This window comes from Rhinatrema bivittatum, chromosome 2 (genome assembly GCF_901001135.1).
Source record: "Rhinatrema bivittatum chromosome 2, aRhiBiv1.1, whole genome shotgun sequence".
Lineage (NCBI taxonomy): Eukaryota > Metazoa > Chordata > Amphibia > Gymnophiona > Rhinatrematidae > Rhinatrema > Rhinatrema bivittatum.
Genome location: NC_042616.1, coordinates 415,449,014 through 415,467,636, shown reverse-complemented (window position 1 = coordinate 415,467,636; position 18,623 = coordinate 415,449,014). Strand labels below are relative to the sequence as shown.

General features: G+C 44.1%; 1 protein-coding gene across 3 annotated transcripts in view; it reads left to right on the top strand.

Annotated features, from left to right (window-relative positions):
* Nucleotides 1-18,623, top strand: part of GRAP2 (GRB2 related adaptor protein 2) — a 296,638-nt gene that overhangs the window by 151,882 nt on the left and 126,133 nt on the right. For all 3 annotated transcript variants that reach the window (XM_029590178.1, XM_029590179.1, XM_029590180.1), the window contains exon 2: nucleotides 13,891-13,995. In XM_029590178.1, the coding sequence (XP_029446038.1) occupies nucleotides 13,918-13,995 (78 nt within the window). In that variant the 5' untranslated portion in view covers nucleotides 13,891-13,917. The remainder of the gene's footprint in view (nucleotides 1-13,890; nucleotides 13,996-18,623) is intronic.

The window sequence follows — 18,623 nt, the reverse complement described above, 5'->3', positions numbered from 1 at the left end:
GAGAAGTCTTGCCTCAGAAATCTGCTTCATTTTTTTGAAGGGATTAATAAAAACATGTGAATAAAGGTGAACCTGTAGATATTGTGTATTTGGATTTTCAGAAGGCGTTTGACAAAGTCCCTCATGAGAGGCTTCTAAGAAAACTAAAATGTCGTGGGATAGGAGGCGATGTCCTTTCGTGGATTAAAAACTGGTTAAAAGACAGGAAACAGAGTAGGATTAAATGTTCAATTTTCTCAGTGGAAGAGGATAAACAGTGGAGTGCCTCAGGGATCTGGACTTGGACTGGTGCTTTTCAATATATATATAAATGATCTGGAAAGGAATACGACAAGTGAGGATATCAAATTTGCAGAGGATATAAAATTATTCCGAGTAGTTAAATCACAAGCAGATTGAGATACATCCCCCCAGGACCATGCCATCCTGGTGCCCCAGCCCAAGCCAGTTCATAACTCCCCCACCTCCCCCGAGGAAACCCTTGCCAGCCCAAAAGTGATCCTCAATCCCCATTCCAGACAGCAAACATAATCGCCTCCCCCTCCTTGGCAGCCCAGAGCCCCAGGCTCTGGAGGATGCTAATATAGGAGACCCTCCCCCCCCCCCCCCCCCCCCCCTGCCCCCAGCTCTGCTAGATCCTGGTACTTGAGGAGCCCCGAGGGCAACAAGACCTGGAATAACCGACCCCTAACCCAGCAAGGTAACTCCAGAGGAATCCTGAGCTCCCCTAAGACCGCGTCCACCCGACCACCTCTCGGGCACACTGTCCTGCTTTTTCCTTTTTGTCCCGCCCCCCCTTGGACACTTTGTTTTGAACCCCAAGCTCTGTGCACCTGTTGGTTCGCCTCTGAACCTTTGCCCAATCACCTCACCTGCTTGCTCTCCCATGCTGCAAGATGGTCTCTCATCACTGCTCCCCCCCCCCCCCGCAATATGCACCTCTGTGCCACCAGCACTGCTCATTGACGTGACACATTCGCTGACATGCCTTGGCCTGAGCACAGCCAATTCATTGCTTTCTCCTTCAGATGCTCGCACAGGCCTAGCCCTTCTGACCACTGCTTCCACTACGTACTCCCCACTGCTGCTACTCGACTCACTCTCTGCATCCCCCAACCCACTGACCGACACCGGCGCACCCCTTTCATCCTCAGCTGCCCAACCAGCCACCGATAAGGAGCTCACACTGTCCCCCACGAACTCCTTCCAACCCTGATGGTCTCTCCTTAACACCAATGCGGCCTACCTTGCCACAGTTCGCACCCCATTGGCTCTAGCCGCTGCCCCCACTTTTTTTCAGCCAGCCTGTCCATGGATCCGAATAAATCAGCACCCTGCCTCTCTTCCCCCCCCCCCCCCCCACCCACTGGAGACACATCACATGTGCCACAGCTGTCACTTTCGCATCTCCATCCTCCCTGCTGACTCTCTCTCGCCTCATCCTGACCACGCCAACCCTCCGCCTGCTGCACAACACAGTTAAGAAAATTTGGCTGTCACCGCTGCTGCCACCGAAGGACTGAGATAACGAATGGCTTTCCTCAGTATCCTAGATGGGAGAAAAGGGAAGCAGCACCCTCCCCCTCCCTCCCCTTCCCCCAGTCTTATCCACTACAGTCCAGCTGACAGCAACCTGGCCAGTTAGGTCACCGCCAAGACAAATTCAAAATCCATAGCCTCATGTCAATCTGACGGTCTCCCTTTTCGCTCTCCCTCACCCCACCACTCCTTGAAAATAAATAAGGATGGGGCAGTGTCTAGGGATGTACAGAAGGAAAAAAATGTGTTTCATTTTGTTTTTCGTTTCGCTGGGCCCCAAATTTGTTTCATTAGTTTCATAGGGAAAAAACCAATTCGTTCATTAGTTTGATTCGTTTTTCGCTTGCCATTAAAGTCAATGGGGGAAGTATTTGCAGCCTATTTTTGGCTGCAGAATTGGGGTTTTCTTATCAATTCTGGTGAAACTTCTGGGGAGCAATCGTCCGAATGAGAAAAGAGCTCCAAGGTACTTAGAATGTGGCAAAGTGGCATGAATAGCCTAAGGCACTGTAAAGGGGCAAAGGGGTACCTGGAGTGGCAAAGAGTGCTTTAACAGAGGTGCAAAGCAGCAGCGAGACTGTCAAAAACACACCACAGCTTCAAAAGAGAGCACCGATAACAGTTGCATGAACCCTCGAAGGTAGCACGACAGGTAAAAGTAGCAAGACAAGTGGCATCAACATTCTACAGCACAATGAAGGGGGAAAATAGCAAACAGAAAGGGTGTCAGAAAAAACCACAAGGTGCCAATAAAGGGACAAAGCAGCAGAAAGATTAGCACCAACACATTGAGGGACCATGATAGTGGCAAAAACACCACAAGACCTTGCTTGACACCACCTGCTGCGAGCACAGGGCACGAGAGAGGGAGTCCGCTGTCCTTGTTTTTCCGTGATGCCGGGACGAACCTATGCCGGCGACTGCTGTGTGCCTCCAGATGCACGGCGCGTTCGACCGGTGGGCCCGCCGCCTCCTTTTCTTATCCTGCCGGGGAGCCAGGAGCCGAGGGAACGCCGGCTTCCCCAAAAGGGAACAAGAGGGGAGGGCTGGTCGGCCGGCTCCCCGGACAGATCGATGTCCCCAGGGCAGGGAAATCGGCAGGCAGGCGCTGCCTTCCTCCCTGCCCCACCGCGCAGGATGCGGAGCCATCCGGCAGAGCACCCTACCCTCTATGAGTTCCAGGTACCTAGCGCCTTTCCCCACACCCGCTCTATGACAGGGCTGTGGGGTCACTTGTGACTCACAGGAAAGGGCTGGTTGTTGCTATGGATACTCCCGCATGGCCGTCTCCTATTTCAAATGGCCGCTAAGAAAGCACTGCGAACCAAAAGAATGAAACTAATATGATATGTTTCATTTGTGGAAGATCGCCATGTGTTTCGTGAACCCACGAATCAAGCTAACAGGGACTTATTCGTTGCGGATTGCACATTCATTGAAAATGAAGGCACATCCCTAGGCAGTGATACTCTGTATAAATCGCTCCAGAGCTGCTTCCACTGCTGCTCTTTGATCTGCTACTAAGTGCCACTGTAAGAGCAGAGGCATATTTACTTTACTTTGTACAAGTTTGAGGTTGTTTGCATCCACAGCTGAAGATTTTGTTTGACATAGGCTCTATAATAAATTGAAACATAGGCAAGGTCCAGTCGAGGTTTACAGCTGGAGATGATTTGCTTTATTTGGAAATGCTGCCCAATGATGGCTGTGACGATTTCATCACTTGTTGGTGGCCTGGTTACCACTATCTGATTTGTTATCTTATCCTGCTTGCCTCTTGTAGATGCTTATCCGTTCCTGTTTCCTGGTGGAGCTTGCAGTTCTGTCAGGTTTTGAGCCTCTGTTAATGTAAGCCACAAGATTGTAGGGTTCAAGCTGGTCTTGCTTCAGAATAGCAATATAATAATGTACTGGCTTACATATAGCAAGTTTCAACTTAAACACAAGTTCAGTTACTTCAAAGCAATTTTATACAACAGAGATTTCAATACTAAGCAGACATTTTATTTATTTATGTTAATTTCTATTATGCTTTATCTGCCATTCTAGGCAGGTAACAAAAATCTACTGATTTTAAAATATTTACAAACCACAGCAGCAACAAAACCCTCATAAAGCTTCACAATTCACTTGCTTCCCCTAAGTATACAAGTCCAATTCACGTTATTCACAAACAGGCTCGATGCGACCAGGTGTGCACACCGTGCATTTGCACGGGACAGACACGCCTGGGGAGGTAGCGGCAGCAGGAGAAACCATGGGGGACTCGGTGGAGCTCATCTCACCGGTAGCCGAAAATGAGAAAAGTTCATGGAGAGGTGGGCCGCCGGTGGTGCTCAATCCATTGGCAGGCAAAAATTAGGAAAGGCCACAACAGTTTCCCTTTTTAGCTGCGCACATGCACTGACAGTTTTGCGGCTCCCCCCCCCCCCCCCCTTTCACAGAAAGGCCGGTGAGGCCAAAGGAAAGAATAGCCCGTGGAGCCGTGGTGGAGCTCATCCCATGGCCCAAACTTAAGGGAGAAAAAGGCCGGCAGGGCCATGGTGGAGCTCATCCCACCACAGCCTGAAGTGAAGAGAAGGGCGGAGGGGACCGCAGTGGAGCCCATCCCACCGTGGCCCGGAGAAAGGAAGCCATGTATGTGTGTGAGAACCTGTGTGCATGTGTATGTGTGAGAGCTTGAGTGTGTGTATAAGAGACTGAATGTTCGAGAGAATGAATGTGTGTGTGTATGTATGCTTGTGAATGTGTGTGAAGGTAAAGTCTGTGTGGCCCTACCTCCCCAAACCACGACAATCTCCAGGTGACTGGAAATCAAAAGATCCTAGATATGGAGAGCAGGAGATTTTTTAATCCTTATTAGTTTTAATTATTGGGTGTAATTTGATATTTCTACTATTCTGAAATATTTTATTGTTTTTTGGGGAAATGGATCATATTTTAATTATTGGATTTTTTTTATTCATCAGATGTTTTGAAATATTTTATTGGTGTTTGGGAAATTTTGGATATTCTATTCATTAATTGGTTTGAAATATTTACTCTTTTTATGACTATGATTTTACTATTATGATTTATATTTTATATTTCTTGATTTTATTTTTTGTTTTATGAAGAATGGTAATGTTTCTGTTTTTCCATTGTTGCTCTGCATATAAAGGCTGGCTTGTTGTGGGTTCAGTTCAGTTCTTCTCAGCACATTTCTATTTATACTTTCTGGTCTCTTTATTCTGTATTTGGTAAGGGTCTGTCTGTGTTCTCCGTGTGTGACCGAGGTGAAGTATTCTGCTACCATATAATTTATCTATAGTGATCTGTAGCAGTCTGATTTGTTCTGTTTTCCTAATAGGAAGCGTATTAGTGTTCTAGGGCCTGGAATAATATACGCAGTGTTACCTTTGCATAGATAAGATTGTTACTGTTTGAGTGCTAGCAATTAGGGTTGTTCTGGTTGGGAGGTTTACTATATTGTAATAGTCCTATTTTTTCATTGCTTCTGAGGGCCAAGCCCACACCCAGCATACATTAGGGATGTGCATCATTTTTATGATGAATTAAAATATCGTACGATATTTCATAATTTGTCATATATTGGGGGTCCCCGAAAATGATAGGAAAACCCCACGAAATTTTGTGTGGTTTTTTTATCATTTTGGGGGGGGGGGGAGAAAGGGCACACAGAAAAACCCCCCCAAACCCACCCCAACCCTTCAGATTTAATTATTTACACACCCCCCCCCCCACACAAAACTTGCATAAAGTCCCTGGCGGTCCAGCGGGGGTCCCAGGAGTGATGTCCCCCTCTTGGGCCGTCGGCTGCCACATATCATAATGGCACTGATGGCCCTTTGCCCTTACCTAACAAACTTTTCCCGCGGCTACACGAAACCGGAAACGTTTGGGCACCCGATGCACATCTCTAGCACAAACTACCAAAAATTTAATTTCATAGCAGTTTTAAGTGTCTTTTTTTTTGCAGGATTTTCTGTTTGCTACGACAGCAGTGCATGTAAATATAATATGCATGTTGTAAGTGATATTTTTGCCTCAGAACTGTACTTTTGAATGTTTTTTTTTTCATGTAAAATCTGTTATAAATGCATAATTGAATTGTTTGTGTACATCTGTAGAGGGAGGGTGTGTGTGTGTGTGTGTGAGTGTGTGGAACAAAAGAAGAAGGAGACCGGAGGTCCTTCAAAGGTGCTTTATTAGTTGCAACTAATAAAGCACCTTTGAAGGACCTCCGGTCTCCTTCTTCTTGTGTGAGTGTGTGCAAGGCTATAAAGTTTGCTTGACCTAGGGTTCCTTTTGGCCAGGGTGTCAGTTTTTAAAAATAAGACTGATGGAGGGAGCTGGGCTTTTTTTGATAGACACGGGACAGAGAGTAAATGATTCGGGGGGGGGCAGCTCAGTAATTGTTCGCACAGGACAGCAGAAAAGCCTAGCCCCGGCCCTGCTCACAAAGGCTCATTTCACGGTCAGTATCTCTAGAGCAGAGCTGTCTAAAGTGTGTGTCTCGACACTTTAGTGCGTATACCGAGGAGAGGTCAGGGGGAGCCAATGCGGCTGCCAGTGGACCTTATCCCACTGGCGGCTGAGCAGTGAAGTATCTCTGTGCTGTGTGCCGGAGACACACAGCAGGAAGATCGACAGGGCCATGGTGGAGCTCACGTCACCACGGCCTAAAGAAAAAGGTCTCGTCTAAACGTGCAGGTGCTTCTCCTCCTTCCTGCCCGCGCAGCCCCGGAAGAAAAATGTTGCCGGAGCCACGCGGGCAAGAAGGGGGAGGAGCATCAGCCGCATGCAGAAGAGGAGCAGCGTTGTTGCAGCGGGCTGAGAAGAGGAAGAAGCCCGGTAGCAGGGCCACCGCGGATTGGCCCGAGAAGATCAGGGCTGCCACAGAGCCCATCCTGCAGCGACCCGTGAAGAGGAGGCCCGGAGGCAAGAGAGGCTGAGGGCCCGTAGAGTGCGTGTATGAGATGAGTTGAGAGATTGTGTGTCTGTGTGTGGGAGTGAGGACCTGAATGTTTGCAGAGACAGCATGTGAGAGCCTGTGTGTATGAGAGAGACAACATGTGACAGTGAGAGCCTGTGTGTATGAATGATTGTATAAGAGAGAGCATGTGACAGTGAGAGCCTGTGCTTGAGCAAGACAGCATGTGGGAGTGAGAGAGAGCCTGGGTGTGTGAGTCAGACAGCATGTGCCAGTGAGAGCCTGTGTATGAATGATTGTATGAGAGAGAGCCTGTGTGTGTGTGTGTGTGTGAGAGAGAGAAAGCATGTGAGAATGAGAACCTGATTGTGTGTTTGAGGGAAGAAGATGGAGAGAAAAGAAATAGAAAAAAAGACAATATGAAAGGAATTGGCAAAAAAATAAGAAAGGGAAGGTGGAACAAAAAAACCTGTGACCAACCAATTAGAAAACTAAGATCAGACAGCAAAGGTAAAAAAATAAATAAATTACTTTTTACTGATTGGCACATGTTATCTTTGGTAATGTGCAAGAGTAGCACTTTCTCTATGTGGATCTCACAATGTACGAGATCAACATGGAGGAAGTGGAAGCCCACGGGGCCTGCACAGAGGAAGCAGCAGAATGGGCTTCAGTGCCAGTAGCAGCAATCGGCACCTCCCCAATAGCCATGCGGCATCAGTGGCAGCAGAGGAATGAGAGAGGCTCTGAGGTTGCTGGCAAAAGAAAGAGAAGGGGTCTGCCTTGTGTGTGCATGTGTATGAACAGGAGTTTGCCTAGGGGTGTATGTTTGTGAATGCATGGGGGTCTGCCTGAGGGGGTGTCTGTGTATGAGAATGAATGAGTGTCTTCCTGGGGTTTGTATGTGTAAGAATAGGTGCCTGCCTGTGTGTGGTGTATGTGTGTGTGAAAATGAATGGGAGCCTGCCTGGGGGTCAGTTTCAGTGTGTGAGAATGACTGGGAGCTTGCCTGGGTGTGTGTGTTTGTGTGTATGTGAGGGAGCCAGTGAGTGTGAGAGCATGAGTGTGTATGAGAGAATCCAGGGGAGTAAGAGTGTGTGTGGGGGGGGGGTGTGTGGAGGGGGAGAGTGTCTTAGAGCCTGAGAGTGTGTAAGTGCCTGTGACAGTAAGAGGTTATGGTGGGTATAAGAGCATGAATTTGTATGTATGTGACAGTGTATGTGAGAGAGAGAATGGACATGTGAGTATGTGTGAGAGAGAGAGGATAACCTCCTAATCCTCGATAATATCAGGGTGACTGAAAATCAAGAGTTCCCATGTATGGACAGCAAGAGCTTTTTAAAATCCTTATTAGTTTTAATTATTGTGTGTTATTTCATATATGTGCTGTTTTGAAATATTTTATTGATGTTTGGGAAATTGTAAAAAATGTATATGATTTTAATTAATAGAAATTCTGTTTATCAGTAGTTTTAAAATATTCTTTTATTATGGTTTTACTATTATAACTGATGCTTTATGTTTCTTGATTTTATTTGTTTTATGAGGAATGGTGGTTCTATTTTTCCATTGTTAATACACAGAGTCTGGCTTTTTGGGGTTTCCATTTCAGTTTTTGTCTAATTTGTGCTCCTTTATTTTGTATTCTGTATTTGGTGAGGGTCTGTCTCTGCTCTGTGTGTGTGTGTGTGACCATGATGAGAGATTCTGCTAGCATAGGGATCTATAGCAATCTGGTTTGTTTGTTTCCTCAGTGGGTGGTGTATTGGTATTCTAGGACCCAGTGCAATATTTACCCTTGCTTTTTCACAGGTAGGGTTATTGTTGTTTGAGTCCTTGGTGTTATTACTGTTATGTTACGATGGGATTGCAGTATAGATTTTGAGTCTCTTTTTTGCGGGGTTTTGTGTTAGTTCACAATGTGCCTGGCAGTGGAAGGTGTTTGTGCTGTTGTTACTGTGAGGTGACACCAGAATTTGAAAATATATTTTAGTATGATGAGCTGTAAGGGAAACATCCAAGCTCCATTGTTTGGGGGAATTTCAGTGGATGCACAGAGTTACAGAACTGGAGGTGCAGGATTTATATTGACATTCTGTCCCTTCCTATAAATTCCAGACTTCACTCTCATAGACTCATTCAACTAATTCTATATGGCTATCAAATAATTTTATAGTGTGAAACTGGCCAGCTTTTTAAAATTATGCAGAAGACCCTTTGGACTTTTTTATTAACACCAAATATTCAAAAGCTGTGTTCATCCCATCAAGCTCATATATCTCATTAAAGAGGTAAATTGAATAACACAATAACTTTGTTTTATTATTGTTACTCATAAATTATAACTAACATTAATCTTGGAATATTATATATTTTTAATATAAATGAAAGGTTTTCACAAGATAGGTTGTGTTGTGAAACATTTTATTATGTATATGTTGAAACGTTTTTATTAAATTTTCCAAAACCATAACCATACAACAATACTGTGAGGTGGGTACACTGACACCTCACAGTGCTAACAATACAACATAAGATAAAGCAAGAATACCCCCCCCCCAACCCACCCAACCCCCCCTTAGTGAGTGTTCAGATTAATAAACCATTCAGTATCAGCCAATCATCATATAACTAGCATCAATTAACATTGTCTGGTGTGCCAGTCACTCCCCACCGCCATTAAGCATTGAGGACCAAACTACGGGCTTTGTGTGACAGCGACTATATATACAACTCCCACCTCGCGAGGAATCTACGACTATTCTGTGGGGATGAGTGGGACACCATCTTTTCCATAAGCATCATCTGATGTAGCCCGTTCCTCCACGCCCAAAAAGAGGGGGGCTCCAAGGACCTCCATTGTAAAAGAATCATTTTTATCCCCACCAAGCAGGCCTTGCGTAGGAGCATGCGAGCGCCAGAATCACGGATACGTATTGGGGAGATGCATCCAAAAAGTAACCACAGTGGGGAGATGGGGAATGCCTTGTCTATTAATTCAGCCATATAATCTGCAATCCGCCGCCAAAAGCGAAAAATCGGCGGGCATGTCCAAAATACATGGGACAAGGTTCCCAGGCCCCGGCCACACCGGGGACACTGAGCCGTGGATCCCGGTATAAAATGTGAGGCCGCATGTGGGGATATATAGGCTCGTGTAAAAAACTTAAACTGCATCTCCCGATAATACATGTTATCCGTTTATTATGTATATATTTAAGGAAACATACATAAATTGTCGAAATACATTTCGTTTGTTTAACCTTTAACCTCTGGTTTGCTAGTAGACTGGATTACTGTGTCATGAATTTGTTTGTCTAAAAAGTGTGTCACCAACATGAAGAGTTTGGAAAGCTCTGCCCTAGAGAATCATTTCTTTTGCTTCAACAAACATACAAACTACTACTTTCACTAACAAGACTTCATGAATCTCTCACTGGGTTTCCTTACATGGTTTAACAACCCTCAAATTGCTGGGAATGAGGAGTATTCCCAGTGATCCCCCTTTTTCAAGGACCACAGCCCAATCCTGTTCCTCAGGGTGTGGCCACTGGTGTCTACACGCAGTTCAACACTGGGGTCTCTTCAACATGGATTCATCAGTCCCAGCCAATGGCTCAGGGAGTCTCCCAGCTAAGACGTCATCAGTTCAAGGCCATCCGCAATAAGATTGTATTGTTTGATTTTTCTAGCTATGCTGATGGGAGACAGCTGGGTCTGTAATTGATCCATTTTGTCTGCAACTTAGGTGTTGGTGTAGGTTAGTTTTGTACCCAGGTTCCTTGTTTTAAAAGCCTAGTCCCAAGGAGCACTTGCTCAGCCACCTGGGGTGGGAGAATAAGGTCTCTTGGTCTTGTGGAATGGGAGCAGGAACTCCTGCAAGGCCAAACTGGGCAGAGGTTAACCTTCCAAAAATATAATGCAGTACACACAGAAGTTGGTGCTCCAAACAGAAAAAGAGTTTACTTTGAAAGAGAGAACCATTTCAGCATATAAAAAGCAAATAGAGTTTTAAGCACAAAAAAAATACAGAAGTCCATATTCAAAAGTATTTAGCAGGATAATTCAAGTTAGCCAACTAAATTAATATTTGAGCACTTATCCAGTTAAATTCTATCTAGCTAATAAGATAACCAGCTAGATTTTAGCCAGCAAAGTTAGAGGCATAACTGGGAGGAGTTGAATTAGCCGGCTAACTCATATATTCAGAGTTAGCTGGATGACTTAGCCAGCTACGACTGGTTGGGCCAAAGAGCTGTCCTAATGTTAGGCGGATATAGTTAGCCGGCTAACTTTAAGATAGCCGGCTAGATTCAGTAGTGTGGTTTCACTACTGAATATACATTCAAAGTTAGCCAGATAAGTTTATCCACCTAACTTTGCTAGCCGGACTGTGTCTGGATATGGACCTCACACAGTCCAATAATCTTCCAACTTATTTTCCAAAAATCCTGATCTTGAAGTTCATAAGAATCTTCCCCATACTCTCAGTTATTCACAGAAAGTTTACAGAGTCTCCCTAGTTCTTATTCACAGTACTCACACTCATAGATGACCCACGAGAATTCTCTCCTTGTTCTAGGAGACAGATCTCCAGTTCTCATTTTTGAAAATATCCCTAGAAAGGGCTCTTTACCTTTCCAAGGAGACTCCACAGGACTGGAAAGGCATTCCAGGAACCATTCTTCTTGTAATTCCTCCCTTTCTCCCAGCTCCTTTACTAAACTGCTTCTTAATGTAGCATAATTAAGCTCTGGAATTCATCACCAGAGGATGTGGTGAAAGCTATTAGTATAGCTGCGGTTTAAAAAGGTTTGGAGAAGATCATGGAGGAAAAGTCCATTAACAATTATTAAGGTGCAGTTGCACATATCCACTACTTATTCTTGGGGAATCTACCCCATAGGATCCTGCCAGGTACTTATGACTTGGCCTGGCCACTGTTAGAAACAGGATACTGGGTTTTATGGACCCTTGGTCTGACCCAATATGGCAAGCCTTATGTTATGTAATAAAGAAATTCCTCCGCAGCTGGAACTGAAAACCAATTCCCTTTTTTTAGTGCTTACGGGAACACCTGCTTCAACAGCTTCCAACTCCAAACTCTGCAAGAACTCCTGCTGTACCTTGTAGGAGGCATATTTTATACTTCCCTATTTGTCCCATCCTCTTTGGGGAAGAACCATCCTGTCACTTTAGTAAATTACATGTACACCTCCATGAACTCCTTCTGAACCTCCTATGCTGGAAGGTTCCCCATGTTTACAGATAGAGAACACTCCATTAACACCTCTGATCTCTAACCTTCCAATACTGGAACTTTCTCAAAGTTAGCAAATACATTCACCTTTTGAACTCTAAGTAAGCCCTCCAGGCTGGAAGATTCTACATGTGAAAACATGGCCTCACTCTAGCAGCCAAGCAGGGGCCACACAGGCGTATGATTAGCCAGAGAGGAGATGTTTCTGGGAAATGTGCTTTGGGTGGGATCTGAAAAATAAGGTGCATGGATTGTATTTTGAAATCTATATGTGTTATTTTCCAAAGAGATTTTATCTGCAGAAAAAGCAGGTGCAGACGTCTGGGGGTACTTTGCAAAGGGAAAGTAAACATGTACTTTCCCTTTGCAAATGACAGTAGGTAGAAGGTCTGCACTTGGGAAGACAGTTTGAAAATGGCTTCCTAAAAAGGTTTGACAATTTTGATTAATAAGTAGTTTGGGTGGAAAAGTTGACTAGTGTGCCTGACAACATATGAGGCCCTCTTTTCTGGAGATGATCAGTGGAAGGTTTTGGTGTATTTTGTGTCACATGTGTTTAACTCTCTGAAAAGCAGTGAGATCCGTATTCAGTCACTGTCTGGATAGCAAAGTTAGCCTGATAAACTTATCTGGCTAATTTTGGAGGCATATTCAATAGTACAGTCGCACTATTGAATATTGCTGGCTAACTTTAGCTGGTTAACTTTAGGACAGCTCTTTGGGCCAACTATACTTAGCCGGCTAAGTTACCTGGCTAATGTTGAATATTGGAGTTAACTTCTCCCAGTTATGCTCCTGGAACTCCTTCTAAATGCTGAATGTGAACCTCAGTGGGGCTCTCCTTTGCAACAAATCTTTTTCATCCCAGTGGAGTTTGTGTGTGTTGCACTGTAAGAGCAGTTCCTCTATCTCCTTCTCCCAGGGGTCCTGGGAGATACTTCAGGAGAGCTGAACAACTTAGGACTCTAAGTCAGAATCCAGATCTCCTATTCACCAGCGCAGAGCACTGCTGGTCATCTATTTCCTCTATTCAAGGAAACAGTCAAATAGTCCTGATTTTTAACACTGTCTGGCATCGCCCTGACTCTCTCTCTGTTCTGGACCTTTCTATTGCTTCATTCAGTTCAATTTATCTCCATGGAATTTTAAGACTCCTTTCTTTTGTATTTATTTTATTTATTTGCAAATTTTTATATACCGACAGTCGTTGTGAACATCTGATCGGTTTACATAAAACAAAATGCAGCAAACAAGCTTTACAGAAAACAAGGAACTGGAGTATCAAAGGGGTAACAAGGCAAAGTTTCAAAATGCAACGACAGCAAAATTATACTGAGGAGGGGAAGAACGAGTAATAATTAACATTAGGAGCAAGGAACTGGAGAATCATCATTCATGTTCCTAAACATGAATGATGTTCATGTTTAGGAACATGAACATCTTCTCCCCGTTTCAACGGCAGGGGAGAAGAAAAACTGATACTTCACGCATATCTAGCACAGCTCTCTGCTTCAACGGCAGGGGAGAAGAAAAACTGATACTTCACGCATATCCAGCATAGCTCTCTGCTTCAATGGCAGGGGAGAAGAAAAACTGATATTTCATGCATATCCAGCATAGCTCTCTGCTTCAACGGCAGGGGAGAAGAAAAACTGATACTTCACGCATATCCAGCACAGCTCTCTGCTTCAAAGCAGGGGAGAAGAAAAACTGATACTTCACGCATATCCAGCATAGCTCTCTGCTTCAACGGCAGGGGAGAAGAAAAACAACCAATAAGGGCTGAATAACATAGTCTGGGTAAAACAAATAAGCATGGGTGTAGCTTGCTTATTGCGGCGGTTACTACCCCTAACTAATCAAGCTTGATATTTCACTTGGATGCAGCTCCATCACTGCTCTCTACATTAATGGCGGGGGTGGAAGGGAAATAGAACCAAAGGTTACTAAGAGCCAAGAGAAACAGATAAGTATGAGAAAAAAAAATGTGTGAAGCTTGCTGGGCAGACTGGATGGGCCGTTTGGTCTTCTTCTGCCATCATTTCTATGTTTCTAAACAGATCTCACTATAGCATTTAACTCGCCACACTGGTTCTCCTCCTCTTTCCACCCCCCTCGTATGGTCATTTTACTTTGTGCTTTGTGCTTCTTTTTTCAGCCTGTTCGTCCATGACTGGAGCCCAGGATGGAAGCCACAGCAAAATATGACTTCAGTGCCACGGCAGAGGATGAGCTCAGCTTCCGCAAGGGGGACATCCTCAAGGTAGGCGTGGAATCCTAGAGCTGGTGATAATACCGATTTGTTAACATCTGATGGATGGGGCTATACTATCAGATGTGAGCTGTGGGGGGATCAAAACAGATAATAAAGTGCTGTCCCCACACACAGCTCTGCCTTTGCATCTCAGGCTTGACCTGCAGTGCTTTCACTCCCTGCCTTTCTTGAATAGAGCCTGGCAGTCGGGTGGTAAATTTGACTTGTTTCCTACAAGTTAGATTATAAATAGTTAAATGCTTCAAAAAGTAGCTTCTGTCTTGGAATTCTGGAAAATGACTGGCTCATTACTTCAATGATTTTTTCATGCAGGTTCACCTTTAGGACTTTTTTTCTTTCCCCTGCATTGTTATTTATTTCTACAGCTGGAGTGCACAGTTTGCGTCAAACCAGAAATAGCATTCTGCAAACTCAAGTGCACTCGGTACTTCTGACCCTAATTACCTACAGCAATTGGCTGTCGTAGGCTCTGCAGAGCATGGAGCCAGGCAAGCTTGCAGAGAACGCATTGACTAAGGGATGTGCAACTGCAAGAGCAAAACACATTATTAACTCAGCAGCTAAATTGTAATAAGTAGTCAACGGTGCATTCAACATTGTCAGAGTAAATCGGTGATGTCAGGAGACTGGTCTCCAACTACAGTTTTTGTTTTTTGGTTTTTTGGTTTTTTACAAACTTGTGTTATGTTTTGAAAAGTTAAAAATACAGTGCATTCTGAAAGCAATAAGTGTAACTTTTAGGAAATATGCTTGATCGATTATATGCAAATAATATGCATCAACTCAACAAAGTGCAAAAATATTTACCCAAAAAAAGGAAGACGTGCAAATCTTGATCAAAAAAAGACTGAGCTAGCAGCTGAAGAAAAGATGATTGTGAGGCAGAGAAAAAACTGATTTGGGGTGGAAAGAAAGAAGACAGACTTTACCGCTGTAGAACATTCATCCATATATTGGACAGATATCATAAAGCTGCATACCTAGCACCAGAAGTTCTAAGCAAACTAGCCAGATATGTCATCCCTAGGTATAGGCTTTCATAGACCTTTTTGAACCACATGATCAAGAAAGAAGGAGAATGATCCTTCCTCCAGTGATCTGCTACCAATAATTGTAATAATAGTAACAAGACATGGAGCAAAACCTTTTTATCTAATGCCATAGGATTAAATCAGCCACAGTAACATAACAATGCAGATCTTATAGTCTGAGGAAAAGTAACTCCAACAGCATCTTTTATAACAGTGTAAACTGTCTTCCAGAATATCTATATGAGTGGGAATTTCCACCATGCGTGCAAATGTCCTCTATCAGATATCTCGTCAGCAGGTTCCCATATATATTGGGATTGATTCTATAAAGTCTAATTGGCACGCCGTATGTCTGCAATAGTTTATTTCCTTGATGTACCACAAAGCGATTACATCAGTGTGGTTTAAATACAATTGACAAGTTATATAATAAAAGCAGCAAAAAAGGGAACAGTAAATAATAGCTAAAACTCAGATAAATAAACATAGACTTCACAAAATACAGAGGAATAAATAAAAAATATAAACTGCATAAAATCCTAAAGGTTCATAATAAAATAACAAATACAAACAATAAATGAACTTATACACAATAATGATAGTAATGAAAAACAGATAATGCTCCGCACCAGACTAAGAAAGCATAAAAGGACATGCACTGACATCCAAAGCCAAGTTTTAATCTTTTTTTTTTCCTGAATTTTAAGTAGTTCTTTCCTCGCCTGAAATCAGTTGGCTAAGCATTCCTAAATGAAGATGCAGTACAAGTGAAAGCAGAATGGCTTGTTACTTCCAGCCTTATTGCCCTGGATAAGGGCATGGCAAACAAGTCTGATTGAGAAGAGTGAAGGAAATGAGTGAGCATGAAGGTTTCAGGTTTATTGTCGTTTATATACCGTTGTCTCAGCATAGCCTTCACAGCGGTTAACATAACATTAAATATACAATAAAAGAAATTACAATCAATTATAATAATAAAACAGGTAAAATTTTAAAAAGAAGTTACAAAAAGAAATAAATTATTAAGAGAAAAGCATCTGAAGCCATAAATATTAAACCAATAAAATACTAAAAGCATAAAATATATACTTCCAGCATTATTAAAATAAAGCCACCTGTGGATTTACAGTTAAATACATAACTGTTTCTCATCTTCGCTATAGGCCACATGGAACAACCATGTTTTAAGTTCTGCCAAACAAACAGCTAAATAATATAGGCAGCCTCTCTGCACACATTGAAATACATAGTTAAGAGAACAGTTGAAGTTTGGGAATACATTGCAAGTTGTAGTAAAATCTCAGCATTTGGTTAGTCCAGTGGCTGTACGGCAGAGCTCCACACCACCATGCGCAGAGACCTGGGTGGGATTCTCAACTCCGGTCTTCCACTCCCCAGACTGGCCAGGAGTGGGTATGAGGCGGAGGCAGCATTTGTAGCCTGGGGGAGAGAAGGAGTGGCCTAATGGGTAGAACAATGGGACTGGGAACCCAGGAAACTAGAGTTCAAATCCCACTTTCTCCACTGATAGTCGTCATGACCTTTGGCAAGTTGATTTATTTCCTCTTACTTTCAGGTACCTGCTTAGATCATAAGCTCTTCGTAGCAGGAACTATTGTTCCTGAATTCTAAAAATACTTGCTGCAACCCACAAAACATTTGCAGCCAATGCATACCCCTCGCCCCAGCACCTTTTCCCTCTTCACTTCTTACACCTCTGCCACTCTCCCATGACCTCTAATCCCACCCTCTCCATCTCACTTTACTTTCTTTTCCTCACCCCTCTCTTCCCCAGTCTGACCCAGCATGATCTGTCTTTCTCATGTTCTCCCTCTCCCAGGCAGTAGTGCAGCTGAGGTTCTTGCTGTTACAGAGGGCCATCTGGCTGAACCTTGTTTGAGGAGTGTGGCAATGCAGCGGCAGGTAAATTATTGCCAGTGCTAATCGTGCCTGAGCCCATGGACTCATCTTCTAGCCATCCTTGCTGGTCCCTTGGATCATCCCTGTGCATTTCTGGGTGGTGCAGAGTCTGCAGCGGATGCTTGATGGAGCATCAGAGTCGGGACGGTGTGCGCTTGAGCTGCTGAGTGCATGCATGTGAAGCTGGACAATGCCCCTTCATGGCCCTGGGTGGAATAGCATCGACAGACAGAAGGATACCACATTTGGTTCAGCTAAGCAAATCATATATGGAAGCCTGGGTAGGATGGATCCCTTTTCTGGTACCCAGGGGAACATAAAAAAAAAAGACCCTTTCTGCACAAAACTCTTTCAACATCTCTGTCTCTCCTTCACCCCACCAGATATCGTTACTTTCTGAGTCCCGGGATTCCAGTGTGGTACAAACTAGGGATGTGCAGAGCAAAATTTTATGTTCATATTTTTTATGTCCGAAAGGGGGTCCCACTTGCGGCCAATATGGACATAAAAAAAATCCAATGAGTTGGGTATATGTACATATGTGCAAAAAAAAAATTTAAACCCCCTCACCCTCCTTAATCCCCCCCCAGACTTACCACAACTCCCTGGTGATGGAGCGAGGAGTGAGGACGTCATTTCTGCAATCCTTGGCGAGAAGCATGTGACGTCGGTGGCACGTCGAGTGACGCGGCGTCACGTGATTCCCGGCTCGTTCGCGCCGGATGGCTCGTTCGGCCCAAAAAGAACTTTTGGCCAGCTTGGGGAGGCCCCCCCAAGCTGGCCAAAAGTTCTTTTTGGGCCGAACGAGCCATCCGGCGCGAACGAGCCGGGAATCACGTGACGCCGCGTCACTCGACGTGCCACCGACGTCACATGCTTCTCGCCAAGGATTGCAGAAATGGCGTCCTCACTCCTCGCTCCATCACCAGGGAGTTGTGGTAAGTCGGGGGGGGGGGATTAAGGAGGGTGAGGGGGTTTATATTTTTATTTTGGCTCAACAATCGCGATTTCCCACATATCGAACATATCTATGTTCGATATGTGGGAAATCCGATCGTTTATGTCGAATCAATTTTTTAAGTAAAAAAAAAATATGAGTTGCGTTTTACTAATGCGGTCAATCCGAATGCACACCCCTAGTACAAACAATAGTTCTTATATCCTGCTTTTTGCAAGACCAGTCCTGTATCTATCCTTGGCACACAGCACTGAAAATTAACACTGTCTCTGCATCCAATAAACACACATGAGAAGAATGGTGGTTTCCAACTTCCTTACTGATAGTTGCTTAGATGTCTGAATAATATTTACAGCTTCAATTCGTTTCTCTACTTTGTATCTTCTAGTTTCCTTCCCTCTTATGCCATCAGCAGGGATCCTCTCCTCCAGATGAACTCCTCCAAGCTCCTTAGGTACTCTCAGGGTGAAAAACACCGCACTCTCAATGGTTTGGTTACTGAGGCCCGGGTACCAAGGGCCATCGGTTCCCAGTAGAACAAAAATATTCTTTAAACCCAAAAAGGGGAAAAATCAAGCACGAGACAGGAAGGGTGGAGTAAAACCTCCTTGCCTCAAAACAGAGGAGACTGTTAATTCACAGCTAAAACTCCTCTGCGTCAGGTCACTGTCAGGTGTGCCCTCTGAAGGAGAGACAGCACACTGCAG